Raw genomic sequence first — 16,129 nt, forward strand, 5'->3', positions numbered from 1 at the left:
ATTAGTAAAGTGCAGTAAAATGTTCGGAGCCAAAGAGGACACATTTTCGTTTTCTCATGTCCATTGTTGATAGGGTTCTGGATTAGGGTAATGTAGGGATGGATTGGTAATGAAGGGGAAATTAAGTTTCAAGGAGGCAAAATAGTTCTGCTGCTAAGTCTCTTCAATTGTGTCCGACTCTGTGCGACCCCATAGACAGCAGCCCATGAGGCTCCACCCTCCCTGGGATTCTCCAGACAAGAACACTGGAGCAGGTTGCCATTTCCTTCTCCGATGCATGAAAGTGAAAAGTGAAAGTGAAGTACTCAGTTGTGTCCGACTCTTCGAGACCCCATGAACTGCAGCCTACCAGGCTCCTCCGTCCGTGGGATTTTCTAGGCAAGAGTACTGGAGTGGGGTGCCATTGCCTTCTCCCAAAATAGTTCTAGTGTGGACTAAATCTGATACCTTATCTTTCACAAGGACCCTCTGAAAACCCAGAAAGCCTCCAGGCCTTCTGAAGGTGCTTCAGATTGGAGACTTTATTTTTTGGTTGTACATTGACCTGAACCAGTCAACATTCCGTTATTGCAGATGGCTCCAAGCCTCTAGAAGCCCACCTCACAGTAAACTGGATTTCCCAAGTCTATCACCAGTGATTGCTTTGCCTTTTGAAAACTATCCGTGTTTGAAAGACTCCAACTTCAGATTCAGCCTCATTCATTAAATATTCCCTGACCATGCCAAGGCTGGAGTAACTTCTCCCTCATGTTTACTCAGCACTTGGGTCCTTAGTCCAGTGGAGTTTATTTAGAAATTAGAGCCATTACTTTCTGCCCTCCAACCCACTATTCCCTTTTCTTGGAGGCAAAATTTTCATCTCTTTTAATGGCTTATTTTTTAATTTTTCTTCCATATTTGTATATAAAGTGCTATACTGCTATTTCTTTAAACATTTTTTTAGTTCTCTGTTTTAGTGTTTTCTGTTAGTTCTTATCAGGGAATATGAAAATATAGCTCTCTTTTCTGCTTTCTGCCAATCTGCCTCAAATAGGCATCCTTTCTATGCCCCGACCCTTATAGTTTAATTTAGACTAAATCAGTATTTTGTGACTGTACAGAATCTGTCTACACCTGAGGTGTGGAATAAACTATGGTAGCTTTTCCTCAACAATTTTATGATTTCCTTGTAGTTAATAATTATCTTGTTTTTTGTTTTTAACTTTCTATGAATGCATCACTAATTCAACTTTATATTGTTTACGGATCACCTAAATCTCCTTTCAAGACCTCTAGACACTGGTTGTTTTACAGTTTCACTTTCTCACTTGATCTGGTGCACAACTAGTCCTGGGATCTTCCTTCACTGTCCTCTTACGCCATTTTTGGACTCTTGCATTGAATTTCTTCTATCAGTTATCCTTAAACTTTCTTGGTTTTCTTCCTTGACACCTTATTAGAATACATCCTCCAGGAGCTTCCTGAAATACAGCACAGTGATAGTGTATTAAGACCTACATTTGGAAAATGATTTTAGCCTGCCTAGCTACCTGAATAATAATTTAAAAGTTTGTAGCATTGTAATTTCCAAATAATTTTTCTTCAGAATTTTGAAGCCATTATTCCATTGTATTCATTGTGTTACAGTAAGTCTGAAGTCATTGTGATTCTTGACCTATTTTTTTTTCTCTCTGGAAGGCAGTCTACATTCATTCATTTTTCAGGTTCATTAAATGTTGCCTCTTTGAATGTGAAAACTCATGTCCATATGTTCTGGAACGTTTTCTTAAATTCTTTAGTTTTATTGTCTCCATTTTATCTGTCTTCTTTTGTGGAACTTTTTATTCATATATTGAACTTGTTTTTAAATTGCTTTTTTATTTCTCTCTGTGTATCTCTTTTTTTTCTCTCTGTCTACTATACTTTCTCAAAAACTGCCTTGACTTTTTGTGAAATTATGTTTTTGTTTCATGGTTGCAATATCTTATATCTCTAAGGATGCTAATGCTGATTTTTTATTTTTAAGTTATTTTCTCCCTAAGTGGTCTGTTTCCTCTAAATTGGTTGTTTCCCCTCCCTGTTTGTTTTGGTCACTATATTAGCCCAAATGTCTAGTAATTCTTATCCTGCGCTTAGTATTAGGGTGTGTGCGTGTTCAGTTGTGTCGACTCTGTGACCCTATGGATCATAGTCCTTCAGGCTCTTCTGTCCATGGGATTCTCCAGGGAAAAGTACTGGACTGCATTGTCATTTCCTCGCCCAGGGGATCTTCCTGACCCAGGGCCTCTGCATCACAGGTGGATTTTTCACCCATGCACCACCCATACCCCAAGGCTCATCTGTGCCTGTGTTACCGCCCTCTCCTTCCAGCCAAAGACTTTTCTGAAGAAAAAACTTCTGACTTTTGCTGGGTACAAGGGGCAGTTTGTTTGTTTGTTTGTTTTTTCTTGATGCTGTATGCATTTTTTCCCCCCACTGATTCAAGAAGTACTTAATGATTATCATGTAGAACACTGTGCTGCAAATTTAGGAAGATGAAAAAAAAAACCAAGTCTGGACTCTGCCATTAAGAGCTTCACAGAACACTACACACAAACATTGGTACTAGAGAGTGCTAAGGGGCACATTTAGGTAGATTTAGTACTTTATATAATATAGACTTTTTAAGATGTCTTATCTTTTACATTTCTTTGGACTTATTGATAAAATGGGTTCTGAAACCACATTTTTAAAAAACCACACCAAAATAGACAAGTTAAAATTTTACATGTGTATACCTATGGCCAATTCATGTTGATGTATGGCAGAAACATCACAATATCATCATAAGGTAATTATCCTCTAATTTAAAATAAAATTTAAAAAAAAGAAAAGATTTGGAGGAAAAAAAAAATAGCTACTACCAAATACCTTCCTTTGAAGATTTTTTGAAATGATTCCACTTCTGACTCTGAAGACCTTCAACTAGCTTTCCTAATTCTAGTTCCTCCTTTTTTTGGTCCCCATTTCCTAGAGATACGTAATGGTGCTCATTCTTGAGCCTTTTGGAGGTTCATTGGTAAATTGGGCCTCTTACTTTCCCTGTTCCTGTTTAGAACTCATTTTATTCACGTATCCTAAGGCTGTTACTACATTTCTGTCAGTTTTCCATATTCAGTGTTATAATTGTTCCTTTTTTTTTTTTTCTTATTCTTTCTGACCTTGGGGATTTAATACCTTTCTTAAAATAAACATAGATAGAAACAGAATATGCATTATACAAAACAATATGTATTGTTATAATGGTGTTTGGAAAAGGAATGAATGAGTGTGTGTGCAATATTTATCTAGGACTCTTCCCTCTTTATGTACACTTGTGTTATCTCCTTTAGCTGAACCACAAACTCCTTGATTTAGTTTGAGTCAGAAATATAATTCTTTAATTCCCCTCAGCAGCTAATTTATTGCCTTCCACGTGGTGTGTGTATATATATATGTATATCTGTTGTTTGTCTTGTTATGTAAGGCAGTGATGCCAAGTAAATGATATATATAACAGTTTGGTAATTATTCTAATCCCCAGGCAGTTATTAATATCCTGTGTCCCTAGAGCAGTCATTTATATGTCCCTGTATTAGTCCCTTTAGTTCACATATTGAGTGTGATTGATAGTCTAGCTACTTAGTATTAGTATCTATACTAATGAATACTAAGTTAATGTTTCATAGTACGAAAAGGTCCTCAGTAGTTTTAGGCTTATAGATAGTAGATTCCATTATCCCAGTTGCATGAATGTTTCACTTCACTAGAAATTTCTTAGGGTAACAACGGCTGATAAGTAGAAATAAAATAAGGGGACCAGTGTATATCTTATTAACTGTCATGTCTTTCCAGTCCTAACAGGGGCTTTACAGAAATGCACTGTATGAGTGGCCACTCCAATTTTGTCTCTTGTGTATGCATCATACCTTCAAGTGACGTGTACCCTCATGGACTAATCGCCACTGGAGGAAATGACCACAATATTTGCGTTTTTTCACTTGAGAGTCCAGCACCACTTTATGTACTAAAAGGTCACAAAAACACTGGTGAGTGTAACACTTTGGCATTTTTCTGTTTGAATAAGTGTCATCTTTTTGAAGATAAAATTCTTACATCAGCTTTCCCTGGTTTTATTATTATTATTATTATTATTACCTATCACTGTGGCTTGATACAGAAAACCTTTTGAATCATCATTGTTCTATAAATTCTCTGTTATAGACTTACTGTCATCAGTAAGGGCTGACATACTTATATACGTAAAAAGCAAAGATTTCAGTTATAAAAGGGAGAGATTATAGTTTTATAAGCTTTGTAATTTTGGCTTTTCAACCAAAATTTTGTAAGGAATTCATTTACTCCGGAAAACTGAGAGCACTTCCTTTATCTTTGGACTGTTATTTCCGTATTTATGCAGCAAATTAAGTCTCAGAAGGAATGTATGTAGGGGATCTGATATCATTATATGAGAGTATTTAATACTTTTGAATAATGTTTTCTGTGATTTGTATATATTTCTGTTTCTGTTATATTCCTGGACTTGTGATTGCTTAACAGCTCTTGGTTATAAAATGATACAGTTAATCAATACAGTATGTGTACTTTTTGTTGTTGTTGTGTCTGGAATAGTTTGGGATATCTGTAAACAAATAGTATGGCCCATAAGCATTCTAAACTGAATTCCTTTAAGGAGTTTGCAAAATGCTTTGTGTGTAGGTATGGGAAATCTGCAATACAGAGTGATACAGATTTTTTTAGAACTTTTTTTAAAGGACATCCTCAAATGTGTATAAAAGTAGAGACAACGTATTTTAAGAGAAATACTATAATGCTCTCTTCCACCCATGTATTTGCATAGCTTTAAGGATTATCAACATATGGCCTATTTGGTTTCATCTTCTGCCCCTTCCAGAACATTATTTTAAAGGAAATTTCCAATATACTATTTCATTTGTAAATAGTTCAATGTATAGCACTATAATAGGGTTTGGTAAACTTTGTCTGTACAGGGCAAGATAGTAAATATTTTAGGATTTGCAAGCCATGCAGTCACTTTCATAACTGCTCACCTCTGCTGTTGCATGGAGAAGCAGCCATTGACAGTAAATAAATGAGTGAACATGTCTGTGTTTCAGTAAAGCTTTATTTATAGACACTGAAATATGAATGTCATATAATTTTCATATGTCAAGAAGTGCCTTATTTTCCTCTCACCCACTTAAAAATATAAAAACTATTATTAGTTTGTGCACCGTACAAAAACAGGTGGCCCACAGGCCGTAGCTTGTTGACCCCTCAAAAAAAAAATTTACTCTAATTCTGCCATTATTTCTGGATTTAATACCTAGCATGTTTAGTTAAGAACCTACCACATCTACTGTTTGTTTACCCTGTGGCACACTTACCCAGAAAAGACAGGTAAATGCTTGCCTTCTGCCCTCCCCCACCTCTTTTGATAGTTTCAGAATGAGTTGATTCCCTAACATCTTGTTTTCTTTTTTGATTCTCAAACTGTCCCAATTGAAAGCTTCTTTAAACAATTGGTTCCTATGGCGTCTTCTTTTTTTTTTTTTATTTTTTATTGAAGGATAATTGTTTAAAAGAATTTGTTGTTTTCTGTCAAACCTCAACATGAATCAGCCATAGGTATACATATATCCCCTCACTTTTGAACCTCCCTCCCATCTCTCTCCCCATCCCACTCCTCTAGGTTGATACGGAGGCCCTGTTTGAGTTTCCTGAGTCAAACAGCAAATTCCCATTGGCTATCTATTTTACGTATGGTAGTGTAAGTTTCCATGTTACTCTTGCCATACGTCTCACCCTCTCCTCCCCTCTCCCCATGTCGATAAGTCTATTCTCTATGTCTGTTTCTCCATTGTTGCCCTGTAAATAAATTCTTCAGTACCATTTTTCTAGATTCCTTATATGTGCGTTAGAATACAATATTTATCTCTCTCTCTCTGACTCACTTCACTCTGTATAATAGATTCTAGGTTCATCTACTGCATCAGAACTGTCTCAAATGCATTCCTTTTATGGCTGAGTAATATCCCATTGTGTACATTGTGTATCACAACTTCTTTATCCATTCATCTGTCGATGGACATCTAGGTTCCTTCCATGTTCTAGCTATTGTAAATAGTGCTGCAGCGAACAATGGGATACATGTGTCTTTTTCAGGGTATATGCCTAGGAGTGGGATTGCTGGGTCATATGGTCGTTTTATTCCTAGTTTTTTAAGGAATCTCCATACTATCTTCCATAGTGGCTGTATCAATTTTTATTCCCACCAACAGTGCAAGAACGTTCCCTTTTTTCCACACCCCTGTGGCTTCTTGGTAAGCCCTTACTTTAGATACTATAGAATGTTCTAGACCTGAAGTCAACAATTTTGCCAAGAACCTTATGTTTTTCTTTTAGTGGGAGATAGTATTTAGAAACCTCAATTTGAGTTGTGGTCCAGGATTTTTTTTTAATTAATTTTGTTTTGTAATTAAACATACAGTTTACAAAGAAAAAGCTGTTTAACACGGTGAGTTCAGAGAAGTCTGTGTTGCTTTCTCACACCATCCTTTTCTTATAAGTAATTTTTTGTATTATTCTATTTTCATGTGAAATTTTAATTTTTGTTAATTGGAGGAAAATTGCTTTACAGTGTTGTGTCAGTTTCTGCCATTCTGCAATTTGAATCAGTCATAATTTTATATATATATATATATATATATATATATATCCCCTCCCTGTAAGTGACTAGTTTTTTATTAATAGCTCTGTTCTTTCTGGAAAAAAAACAAAAAAAATAGCATATCTATGTTACCCCTTTCTTAGATAGAAGGTAACATACTGTATTTAGTTTTCTACCCTGGCTATTTTTACTTGATAATACTGTCCTGGAATACTTTATTGCTGTATATAGAAATCTTCGTTCATTTTTACAGTGGCATTATATTTCATTGTGTAGCTATACTAAAGCTATTTTAGCTTATTCAACTGGTCTCCTATTGATGGATATCTAAGTTTCCAATCTTTTGCTCGTACAAATGTCTTTTGGTTGGGTTTTTATGTGTGTGTGAGTGTAATTTAGGTATGATATCCAATTCTGGATCAAAGGGTAAATGCATATGTAATTTTATTAATTATTGCCAAACCCCCTAATTTGGTGTCATAACCTTTATTGCATTTCCAGCAGCAATTTTGAATCCCTTCTTCCCTTACCAGTCAAATATGTTGTCAGATTTTTAGATTGTTGCCAAAATGATGTTTTAGGATGGGGTAATTTGCATCTCTCATTATGGAGGGGGGCATTTTTTTAAATATGGAAGGCTCGTTGGCATTTTGTCCCCCTGAGAGCTATATTCTTGTTTTCCTGTTTTTGTAATGCAAAGGTTTATTTTATGTAATCATATGTATCTTGATTTTGTAAAGGTGTTTCTCATAGAAACCTGTGCAGTAAAAATATTGCTTCATATTTTAAGGGTATTTTTTCTGCTTGCTTTATTTCTAGTTTATCATAGGTTATCTTTTATTATTTTGTTAAGTTGCTTGATGATTTGGGGCCAGTGTCATTTCTTTCTTTTAAACTTTTTTAATTTGAAAAATACCACATCAGTGAGTTGAAGATGAAGAAATTAATGATTGACATCCTTATGTCATGTTGTTTTTTTGTCAGCTTTCTAGCCCAGATTTTGTGTTCTAAATGGTAGAGTCGTCCTGTTTTTTAGTCAACATATGTATAACACTTTCCAGTTACATTCAGTTCAGCTCAGTTCATCACTCAGTCGTATCTGACTCTTTGCGACCCCATGAATTGCAGCACGCCAGGCCTCCCTGTCCATCACCAACTCCCGGAGTTCACTCAGACTCATGTCCATTGAGTTGGTGATGCCATCCAGCCATGTCATCCTCTGTCGTCCCCTTCTCCTCCTGCCCCCAATCCCTCCCAGCATCAGAGTCTTTTCCAATGAGTCAACTCTTTGCATGAGGTGGCCAAAGTGTTGGAGTTTCAGCTTTAGCATCAGTCCTTCCAAAGAACACCCAGCACTGATCTCCTTTAGGATGGACTGGTTGGATCTCCTTGCAGTCCAAGGGACTCTCAAAGAGTCTTCTCCAACACCACAGTTCAAAAGCAGCAATTCTTCGGCGCTCAGCTTTCTTCACAGTCCAACTCTCACATCCACACATGACCACAGGGAAAACCATAGCCTTGACTAGACGGACCTTTGTTGGCAAAGTAATATCTCTGCTTTTTAATATGCTATCTAGGTTGGTCATAACTTTCCTTCCAAGGACATGAGTTAACCGGAAAAGCTGAGCCTTTAGGTTCTTTTCCCTGAGCTATTTTCCCGGTTGAAAGCGTTTATGTTCATGGCAACAACCTTAATTTTCTTTGCTTTGAAACATACTTTACATCCATTTGGAAGTTTGGCACTGTGTAGGACGGATGGCTGTGTTTCTGAGTTGTACCTGTTATGTAGCTGGATGTCACTTGTCCTTTGGTGCTGAAAGGACTTCTAGGGTTTATATTTTTCATCTGGGCTTGAGAAGCAGTTGGCTCTTTCAGCTCTGCAAATCCCTAGGTTTGGACTCTTCATTCCTGCTTAGGAGCCAGCCAGTTCTTGATCTCATTCCTTTCTTTTACTACCTAGCCAGATGCATCCAATAGTAAATGACTCCTAACGCAGGAGTCCCATTTTCCAGCCTCTTTTCCTTAGAAAACAAATTTATCATGTCCTGAGTTAATGCCAGTGGCAGCTTTACCAAATGTTCCTTACTATGTAATAAGGATCATTGGTCTCCTCTCTGTTAGCAATCTCCTCATCACCTGTCTGTTAAACTAATCCCATATATTTCAGGTACTTGCTTTAGTGGTGCCTCACTTTTGCTGCTAATTCTGACTCAGTGAAGTAGGCTAGGTGACACTGTGGTAACAGACAGCTCCAGGGTCACAGTGGCTTAATGCAGTCAGCTTGTTTGCTTCTTATAGCTCCAGTGCAGCAGGTATCCAGATGACAGGCTCCAGTGCAGCATGTGCTTTCACAGATGCTGGAGCAGTGGGGAGGAGCATGGCCTAATTTAGCTCCTGTTTTTAAAGCTTCCACCTGGAAATAACATGATTGCTGCTCAATTTTTCAATGCCAGAACAAGTCATGTAACATGCCTGAGGCCAAAGGAACTGAAGCAGTTCAGTCTTATAATTTGCTTAGAAGGTAAAGAGCAGACAATATTTTATGAATATCACTAATGGCTACCATGCACATTAAATCTTTACATGTTCCATGTGCTTCCTGGAAACCTCCCTCTTGGTACCTTTTAGTCACCTGTTGCATTCATACTCCCTGGGTTAATGTCATCTCCAGATTTCCCTATTTCCTAGATCCCTTGTTTACATCATTCTTAGCTTACTCTTTAGTATAATACAGCTGTTGCAGCTTCCTAAGAAAGCTGTAACATGGGGGTTAAATATATTTTGCATTTGCATATTGGAAAATAGCTTTATTCTAGTCTTATATTTGACTGTTAATTTGGCTAGATGTAGAATCCTGTGTTAAATCCATTTAACTTCAGAATTTTGAAGGCATTGCTCTATTGTCTTTCAGTGTATGGTGTTATTTAGAAATTTGATGCATTTCCCCTGTCTTTTCTATGGGACACTTCTGGTCCCTTCCCAAACTTTTGGGATCTTCTCTATTTCTAATGTTATGAAATACCACAGTGCATCTCTGTCTCTGTTTCTTAAAGTGCCTTTCACTGGATACTTCTGTAGGTTCATTCAGTCTGGATATCTTGACCTTCACTTTGAGGGAATCTTTCTTATACTGTTTCTTTGTTTTCTGCCCCAATTTCTCCTCTTTCCCCAGTTACTTCTTCATGGAATCTCTGTTACTTAGATGTTTGACATTCTAAAATTGTTTTCTAACTTTCTTAACTATCCTTTCTTGTTTTCTGTATCTTTGCTGTTTGGGTCCAATTCTCAGATTTTTCCCCCTGGTTTTTTAGTTTGGTTCTTCTATTTTTAGCATTTATTTTTCTTGGTCTCTCATTAGTTCTTTTTTTATATAATACCTGTTTGCAAATAATATCAGATTGAAGATTTTTCTTCTGATTTCTGAAATTGGATTTGTTTCTTATGGATATCTCAAGCCCTTTTCCCCCTTATTTTTCTGTTTCTTTGTTGTGGTTTTTCTTTTTCAAGTGGATGGAGCTTGGTGATTGGTGGTCTTTGTTAGAGGTTGAGCTGATGGCCTGACATTTTAGATGGAAATCCTTTCAAATGTCTGCATCTGGAGTTCTTGAACATTATTCAGTCCTCTGAGAATGCTCCTGCCTCTTGCCTAGGTGAATGGAGATCGATATATGCCTGACTGCTGGTTTTGTGGGAGCAGGTATAGGTACCACATTTTAGGATGGAGACTTTCTGCTTATTCTGCTTATTCTGTGTTTCTTGGGGCTCCTTATTCCAGCCATTTATTATGCCTGATGACCTGAGTCTAGAAACTCAGCTGCAGTTCCTCCAGAGGATAAACCTCCTATCTCCTTCCTGCAATGGGTGAGGATGTGCTTTCCTGACACTGTAGGCTGAGAGGAGAGTTCTAGTGTTTCACTGCATTGTGTGCAGGCTTTGAATCACTGTTCTCATTTCTTAGGTTCTCTGCTTAGCCCTATCCTCTGTGGAACCTAGTGGATACTATTTAGTATCCATAGTTTTGTGGGGCCAGTTACTCTGCTTCTAATCTCTTTCGGTGTAACCTCTTCCTTTTTGCTAAGTCAGTTATATTATTTTGTCTTCTTTGTCCTTGTAAATTAAGACCATTTATAGCATTACTGTGGACAGTCTGCCATTTTAAATCAGAACTCTTGACTTTTTTGTTTCCATGTTTTTAGATAATTTTTCATATTTATAATTTTTAGCTTGTACGGTTTTACATCAAGGTAAAGCATTTAATTAGCCATCTCATTACTGTTGAACACTTAGCTTGACTCTATAGTTTTTTTGTCATGTTGACTAGTGTGACCCTAAATAACTATGTAGTGTTCCAAAATCTTTTTTGCATTATTTTTCTGTATAGTTTCTTAGAACTGGAAGGGATTGTGCAACCCACTTAATCCTGCTCCCTCCTTTTACAGATGAGGAATCTGATGTTAAATAATATCCCTATGGTCAGATAGCTCCTAAATGGAATGGTTACGACTTGGATCCAGGGAGCTTGGCCCTAGAATCTGTACTTTTCTGTATTTCCATTGAGTTAAGCCTTAATTAGCTAAATACCCTCACTTCATAAAGTGAACTTAAAATTGTAGTGTTTTAGTAACTGGCAAGATTGAGCATTTTTCTCTATGCAAATATGTTAATTAACCTTTTTCTCCTTTAGTTTGTAGTCTTTCATCTGGCAAGTTTGGGACATTACTTAGTGGCTCATGGGACACAACTGCTAAAGTCTGGCTGAATGACAAATGCATGATGACCTTACAGGTACAGTAGTTCTGTGCAAGTATTTGATAAAATAATTAAATATGATGATTCTGTGGCAACTTAATACCCATTTTCCTCACAGGGTCATACAGCTGCAGTTTGGGCAGTAAAGATACTACCTGAACAGGGCTTAATGCTAACTGGATCAGCAGACAAGACTATTAAACTGTGGAAAGCTGGAAGATGCGAGAGGACTTTTTCTGGTAAGATCACAGTAGACAGCTTTTGTAATCTCTTTGCTTCATATTTGCACAGGTGATTTTTTTTTTTTTTAGTTTAGAAGTTTTAAAGTGATACTTGAAAAACATCAGTGTATTTCAGCCATTTAATTTGGGTGAGTATAAATTTTCTGACAGTTAATATGTCATATCTTTTTAAAAGCTGTGCTGAGATCTGTCATAAGACAACCAGATATGGGCTAATAAATAGCTACTTCATAAACTATAATATGGCTATGTGCTTCTATGTACGTTATTTATGTAATTTTTGGTACTCAGTTATGTTTTGGTTGTCATTTGAACGATTTAGCCTGAAACTTCCAAGCATAAGTCTTACTAAGTGTGGGTCAATTGAGTTACCTTCATATGTGTGGACAACCTCACTCATGCTTTTATTAATATTGAAATACATTGTTTAATAATAAGAATTTTCAGGCTTTGTTTATGTTGTACTTTCAGGTGGGTAGTCTTGTAAAACCTCAGCTATTAAATAACTCCTAAAATGAGGAATTGGCTGTCTAATATTAGTACTGATGATTTATTTGTGTGGCACTTAAATTTTTGATGCGATTTTTGTTTGTTTTTCCTTGCTTCTATTTATTCCTTAAAGTTGATCAACATCTTGGATAATGCTGCAAGAAGTCCCTTGTGCAGATAAAAAAACTATCTGTAGGTGGAAAATGGACAATGAGTCAGAACATCCCTCTGTTTCTGCTTCCATACATACACTATATGTGTCAAGTTTTATTAATCTGTTATAGGTAATCTAAATCAGCAAATACTGAGCATGGGAAAGGTTTAGATGTCTGATCTCCTTTATTAGATTACAAACTTCTGAAAATGTTTTGTCATTTTAAAAAACATTGTAGCGACATCTACAGTGCCTCAATTAATATTGAAAAAATTGAATCTCATTATGTTTTTAAAAACATTTAATGTCCTTTGAGAGGAATAAATACATACACGTATATATAATCTAGCTATACAATAACAAGTTTTAATTCAGTAAATTCTTGCCCTTTTAAAAAAATCAAGTGCTTAATTTTTATTTTATCATTTTAATGCCTTCATTTATATAAATTAAGAAATATTTCCCTTGGTAAAGCAACAATGTTTAGCTTTATATGTTTTGGTTGAATTAAAAGAGTAAGAGAAGTTGTTATTTGAATCAAAAGAGGTAGGAAATAAGAGGCAGGAAACTTGAATTCTTGCTTTAGCTCTGCCACTAATTGTGTGGTTTTAGATAAATTAATCTCTCTCAACCTATTTCACATTTGAATAAAGTTTATCCTATGATAGATTTTATTTCAAACTCTTAAATAATTGAAATCTTTTTTGTAATCCTGGTTTTTGTTTTCTTGGTGCTTTATAAATACTAATCTTAGTATTATGTAGTGAGAAATTGAGGAGCTATTTACTTTGTTATTCATGTGTTATATTTGAGTATTATGTATGTTATGAATAATAACTCTTGTTACTGGGAAAAAAAAAGTTGAAATGAATTCTCAAGTAAAAATCATGGGGGAACTTCCCCTGTCAGTCCAGTGGTTAAGACTTCACGCTTCTACCACAGGTGATCAGGTCTGATCCCTGGTTGGGAACTAAGGCCCCACATGCCACACAGCCAACAAATAAATAAAGGATTTCCTTTAAAAAAAAATTGTATGGATCAAAATCCCATTTCTAGAGGGTTTTAAGAAATAATGTAGAGAAGATATGATAAATATAAAATAACTTCCTAAGACTGGTGATTAAAAAATACTGCCAAAACTACACTACCAATTTTGGCTACCAGGCTTTTCTAAGGGGAAAAAAATGTATTTCTCTAACTTGAAAATCAGTTTTTAATATTCACTGGTATGTTTAATAGTGTTAGTAAATTAAAATACATAGAGCCATCAACCAAATGATCCATTCTTATTGATTTATATATATATTTTAATACAGGGCATGAAGACTGTGTAAGAGGCTTGGCAATTTTGAGTGAAACAGAATTTCTCTCCTGTGCAAATGATGCTAGTATTAGAAGGTGGCAAATCACTGGCGAGTGTCTTGAAGTATTTTATGGTCATACAAATTATATTTATAGCATATCTGTCTTTCCAAATTGTAAAGGTAAGATTGTCTTATACTACATATTTAAAATTCTGTGTTGAGTGTTGTTCTGTCCCATCTTGAGGTTGGGAGGTGGTGGAGAGTGCTAATGGTTTAAATCAGTTTTCAGTTTACTAACTGTAACTTGAATAATTTAGTAACTTTATTTTGTAAATATATTTTTTCTAAGGAGAAAACTGTTATGATCATCTTTATATTCATTCAGACTTGATGGTTGTGTTGTAAAAGGTTCTTGGGCATCTGAAGAAAGATTTCATACAATTTATTGGTGTAAAGTATAGTAAGATGTGAACATACAAAAATGTAATTTTTTGAAGTTGTATATGGTATAAGTGACATATACATAAAATTTAGAACTATAATTTATAAGTACTTTGGGGTTTAAATATCAGTAAGTGACCTGATCTGATCTGATCTGATGCCTATTTAGAAAGGTAGTATATATAAATACTGAATTTTATTTATTCAGGCTAATTTTTCCCATATTCATTAATTTTAGATTTTGTGACAACAGCAGAAGACAGATCTCTGAGAATCTGGAAACATGGGGAATGTGCTCAAACAATCCGACTTCCAGCTCAGTCTATATGGTGCTGCTGTGTGCTGGACAATGGTGACATTGTGGTTGGTGCGAGGTATTCACATTCTAGTCAATCAATCAATGATATGTGTCTAGGCCTTAGGTAGGGAGCACAGAGATAAGCCATAGAATTTCAGGTGAACTGGGGAGATCACAGGTATATTTGTGTCACTAAACAAAACAGTAGTAGGTATAACAGCTTTTGCATTAGTGATACATGATATATATTGCATTAGTATTGTATTACAGGTTGTACAGTTGAAACTTGAAATGAGAGAAATTACAAATTGGTGTGGGCAAACCTTTTGGAGAAGAAATTTGAATTGGGTTTTGAAAGATAATGAATAAAAACAGCAAATAAAGTTTCTATCAAAAATAGAAGTACAAGTAAAGTGTGGCATGGGACCAGGAGTGACGTGTGTGGGAGATGAAGGCAAATGGTGGAGGCCCAGTTCTGGGGAGTAGTGGGTGACAGTGGTAAGCTGGTAGGGTGGGGCTTAATCGTGAAGAGCCTGGAATGCCCGGCGTTTGTTAGATTCAGTGCTTGGGGTTAAAGGGTTATAGCTCTTGAGTAAGAAGTGGTGAACAGAACTTAGGAATCATTAAATATGTAGGTTAGATTTAACTAGTGGTGACAATGGACAGGAAACCAAATTAAAAAGCAACTGTAGGGGTGGGATGTAAAGTTATGAAATATTATTACCCCCACAGTATTAATAGATAAAAGACCAAAAAATGAGATAATGCAGAGGGAAAATGATCAGAAAGGGGATGAAAAAAAAGGATAAAGTTTCAAAGTTTGAATGAGTAGAAGTCCACATGAATAAAAATGGAGAAGTGCGAGAACTGGTCTGGTGAGAAAGGTGATAACCTCCTGGGATCTGTGCTGTTAAGTCACACTCAGGCAGTTGGACTGGATCCCAGTGTAACAGCTGGGACCGCAGATCAAGATTAGCACCAGACTTCCAGAGACCAGGGATAGGGCATCTGAACGAAGAAACAGAAGGGAAGGAGCAGTACTAAAGGCTGAATTTATGCTACACTGTGGATAGAGAAAGAAAAGCCAGTAGCCGAAAAAAGAAAAAACAATCCAGGTGTTGAAATTCAAACTTGGAAAAAAGAGATTTTGGAGGCCAATTGTGATCAGTGTCAGTAAGTACATGAGGGGTTAAGGAATGAAAAGTTAGAAAAGCTTTTGGATTTGCTTTGAAAGATGTTAGTAGTGACCTTTTTGACATCACATTTTGATAGAAAATGATAGAAAAAGGTAGTAAGAGGAGACAAAGACTTTTTTGAAGAAATGGATGAAGGAAAGGATCACAGGCTACTCTGGCATTGAAGGCAAGAGGAAAAAGAGAGTGACAGCCGTAAGAGAACGGGATCTACTAAAGCACGTGTGTGTTACTCCTTGGCTGGGTCAGGGTTGATATGTCGGTTTAGTTATTTTCACCCTAAACTTATTTAAAATTGAAGAAAAATAAATAAAGTGATAACATTTGCTGTTAGTAGAAGGTTAAGTAAGAAAGTTCACTATAGAGCTGAGTGAGATTAATACAGTTGAAAGTGGGTAACTTGCCTCTCTCACCACAAAATTTTGAAAAGAGAAATGGAAACCAAGTCATTTTCCCAAGAATAGAAATTGGGCCTGCCATCTAGTCCAGAGGTGAAGCTGTTTTTTTGTTTTGTTTTGTTTTGTTGGGTAACATTGCTAATTAATGGAATAGCAAGGACAGGCTCCATGTG

At 36.1% G+C, this 16,129-nt stretch overlaps 1 protein-coding gene across 2 annotated transcripts in view; it reads left to right on the forward strand.

Annotated features, from left to right (window-relative positions):
- The window catches only part of PLAA (phospholipase A2 activating protein), a 40,321-nt gene that overhangs the window by 3,756 nt on the left and 20,436 nt on the right, over positions 1-16,129 (forward strand). Inside the window, exons 2-6 of one of the 2 annotated variants that reach the window (XM_019965869.2) lie at positions 3,853-4,046; positions 11,373-11,473; positions 11,556-11,676; positions 13,639-13,806; positions 14,306-14,441. In XM_019965869.2, the coding sequence (XP_019821428.2) occupies positions 3,853-4,046; positions 11,373-11,473; positions 11,556-11,676; positions 13,639-13,806; positions 14,306-14,441 (720 nt within the window). The remainder of the gene's footprint in view (positions 1-3,852; positions 4,047-11,372; positions 11,474-11,555; positions 11,677-13,638; positions 13,807-14,305; positions 14,442-16,129) is intronic. The other variant, XM_070794187.1, reaches the window with a different exon arrangement.

This window comes from Bos indicus, chromosome 8 (genome assembly GCF_029378745.1).
Source record: "Bos indicus isolate NIAB-ARS_2022 breed Sahiwal x Tharparkar chromosome 8, NIAB-ARS_B.indTharparkar_mat_pri_1.0, whole genome shotgun sequence".
Lineage (NCBI taxonomy): Eukaryota > Metazoa > Chordata > Mammalia > Artiodactyla > Bovidae > Bos > Bos indicus.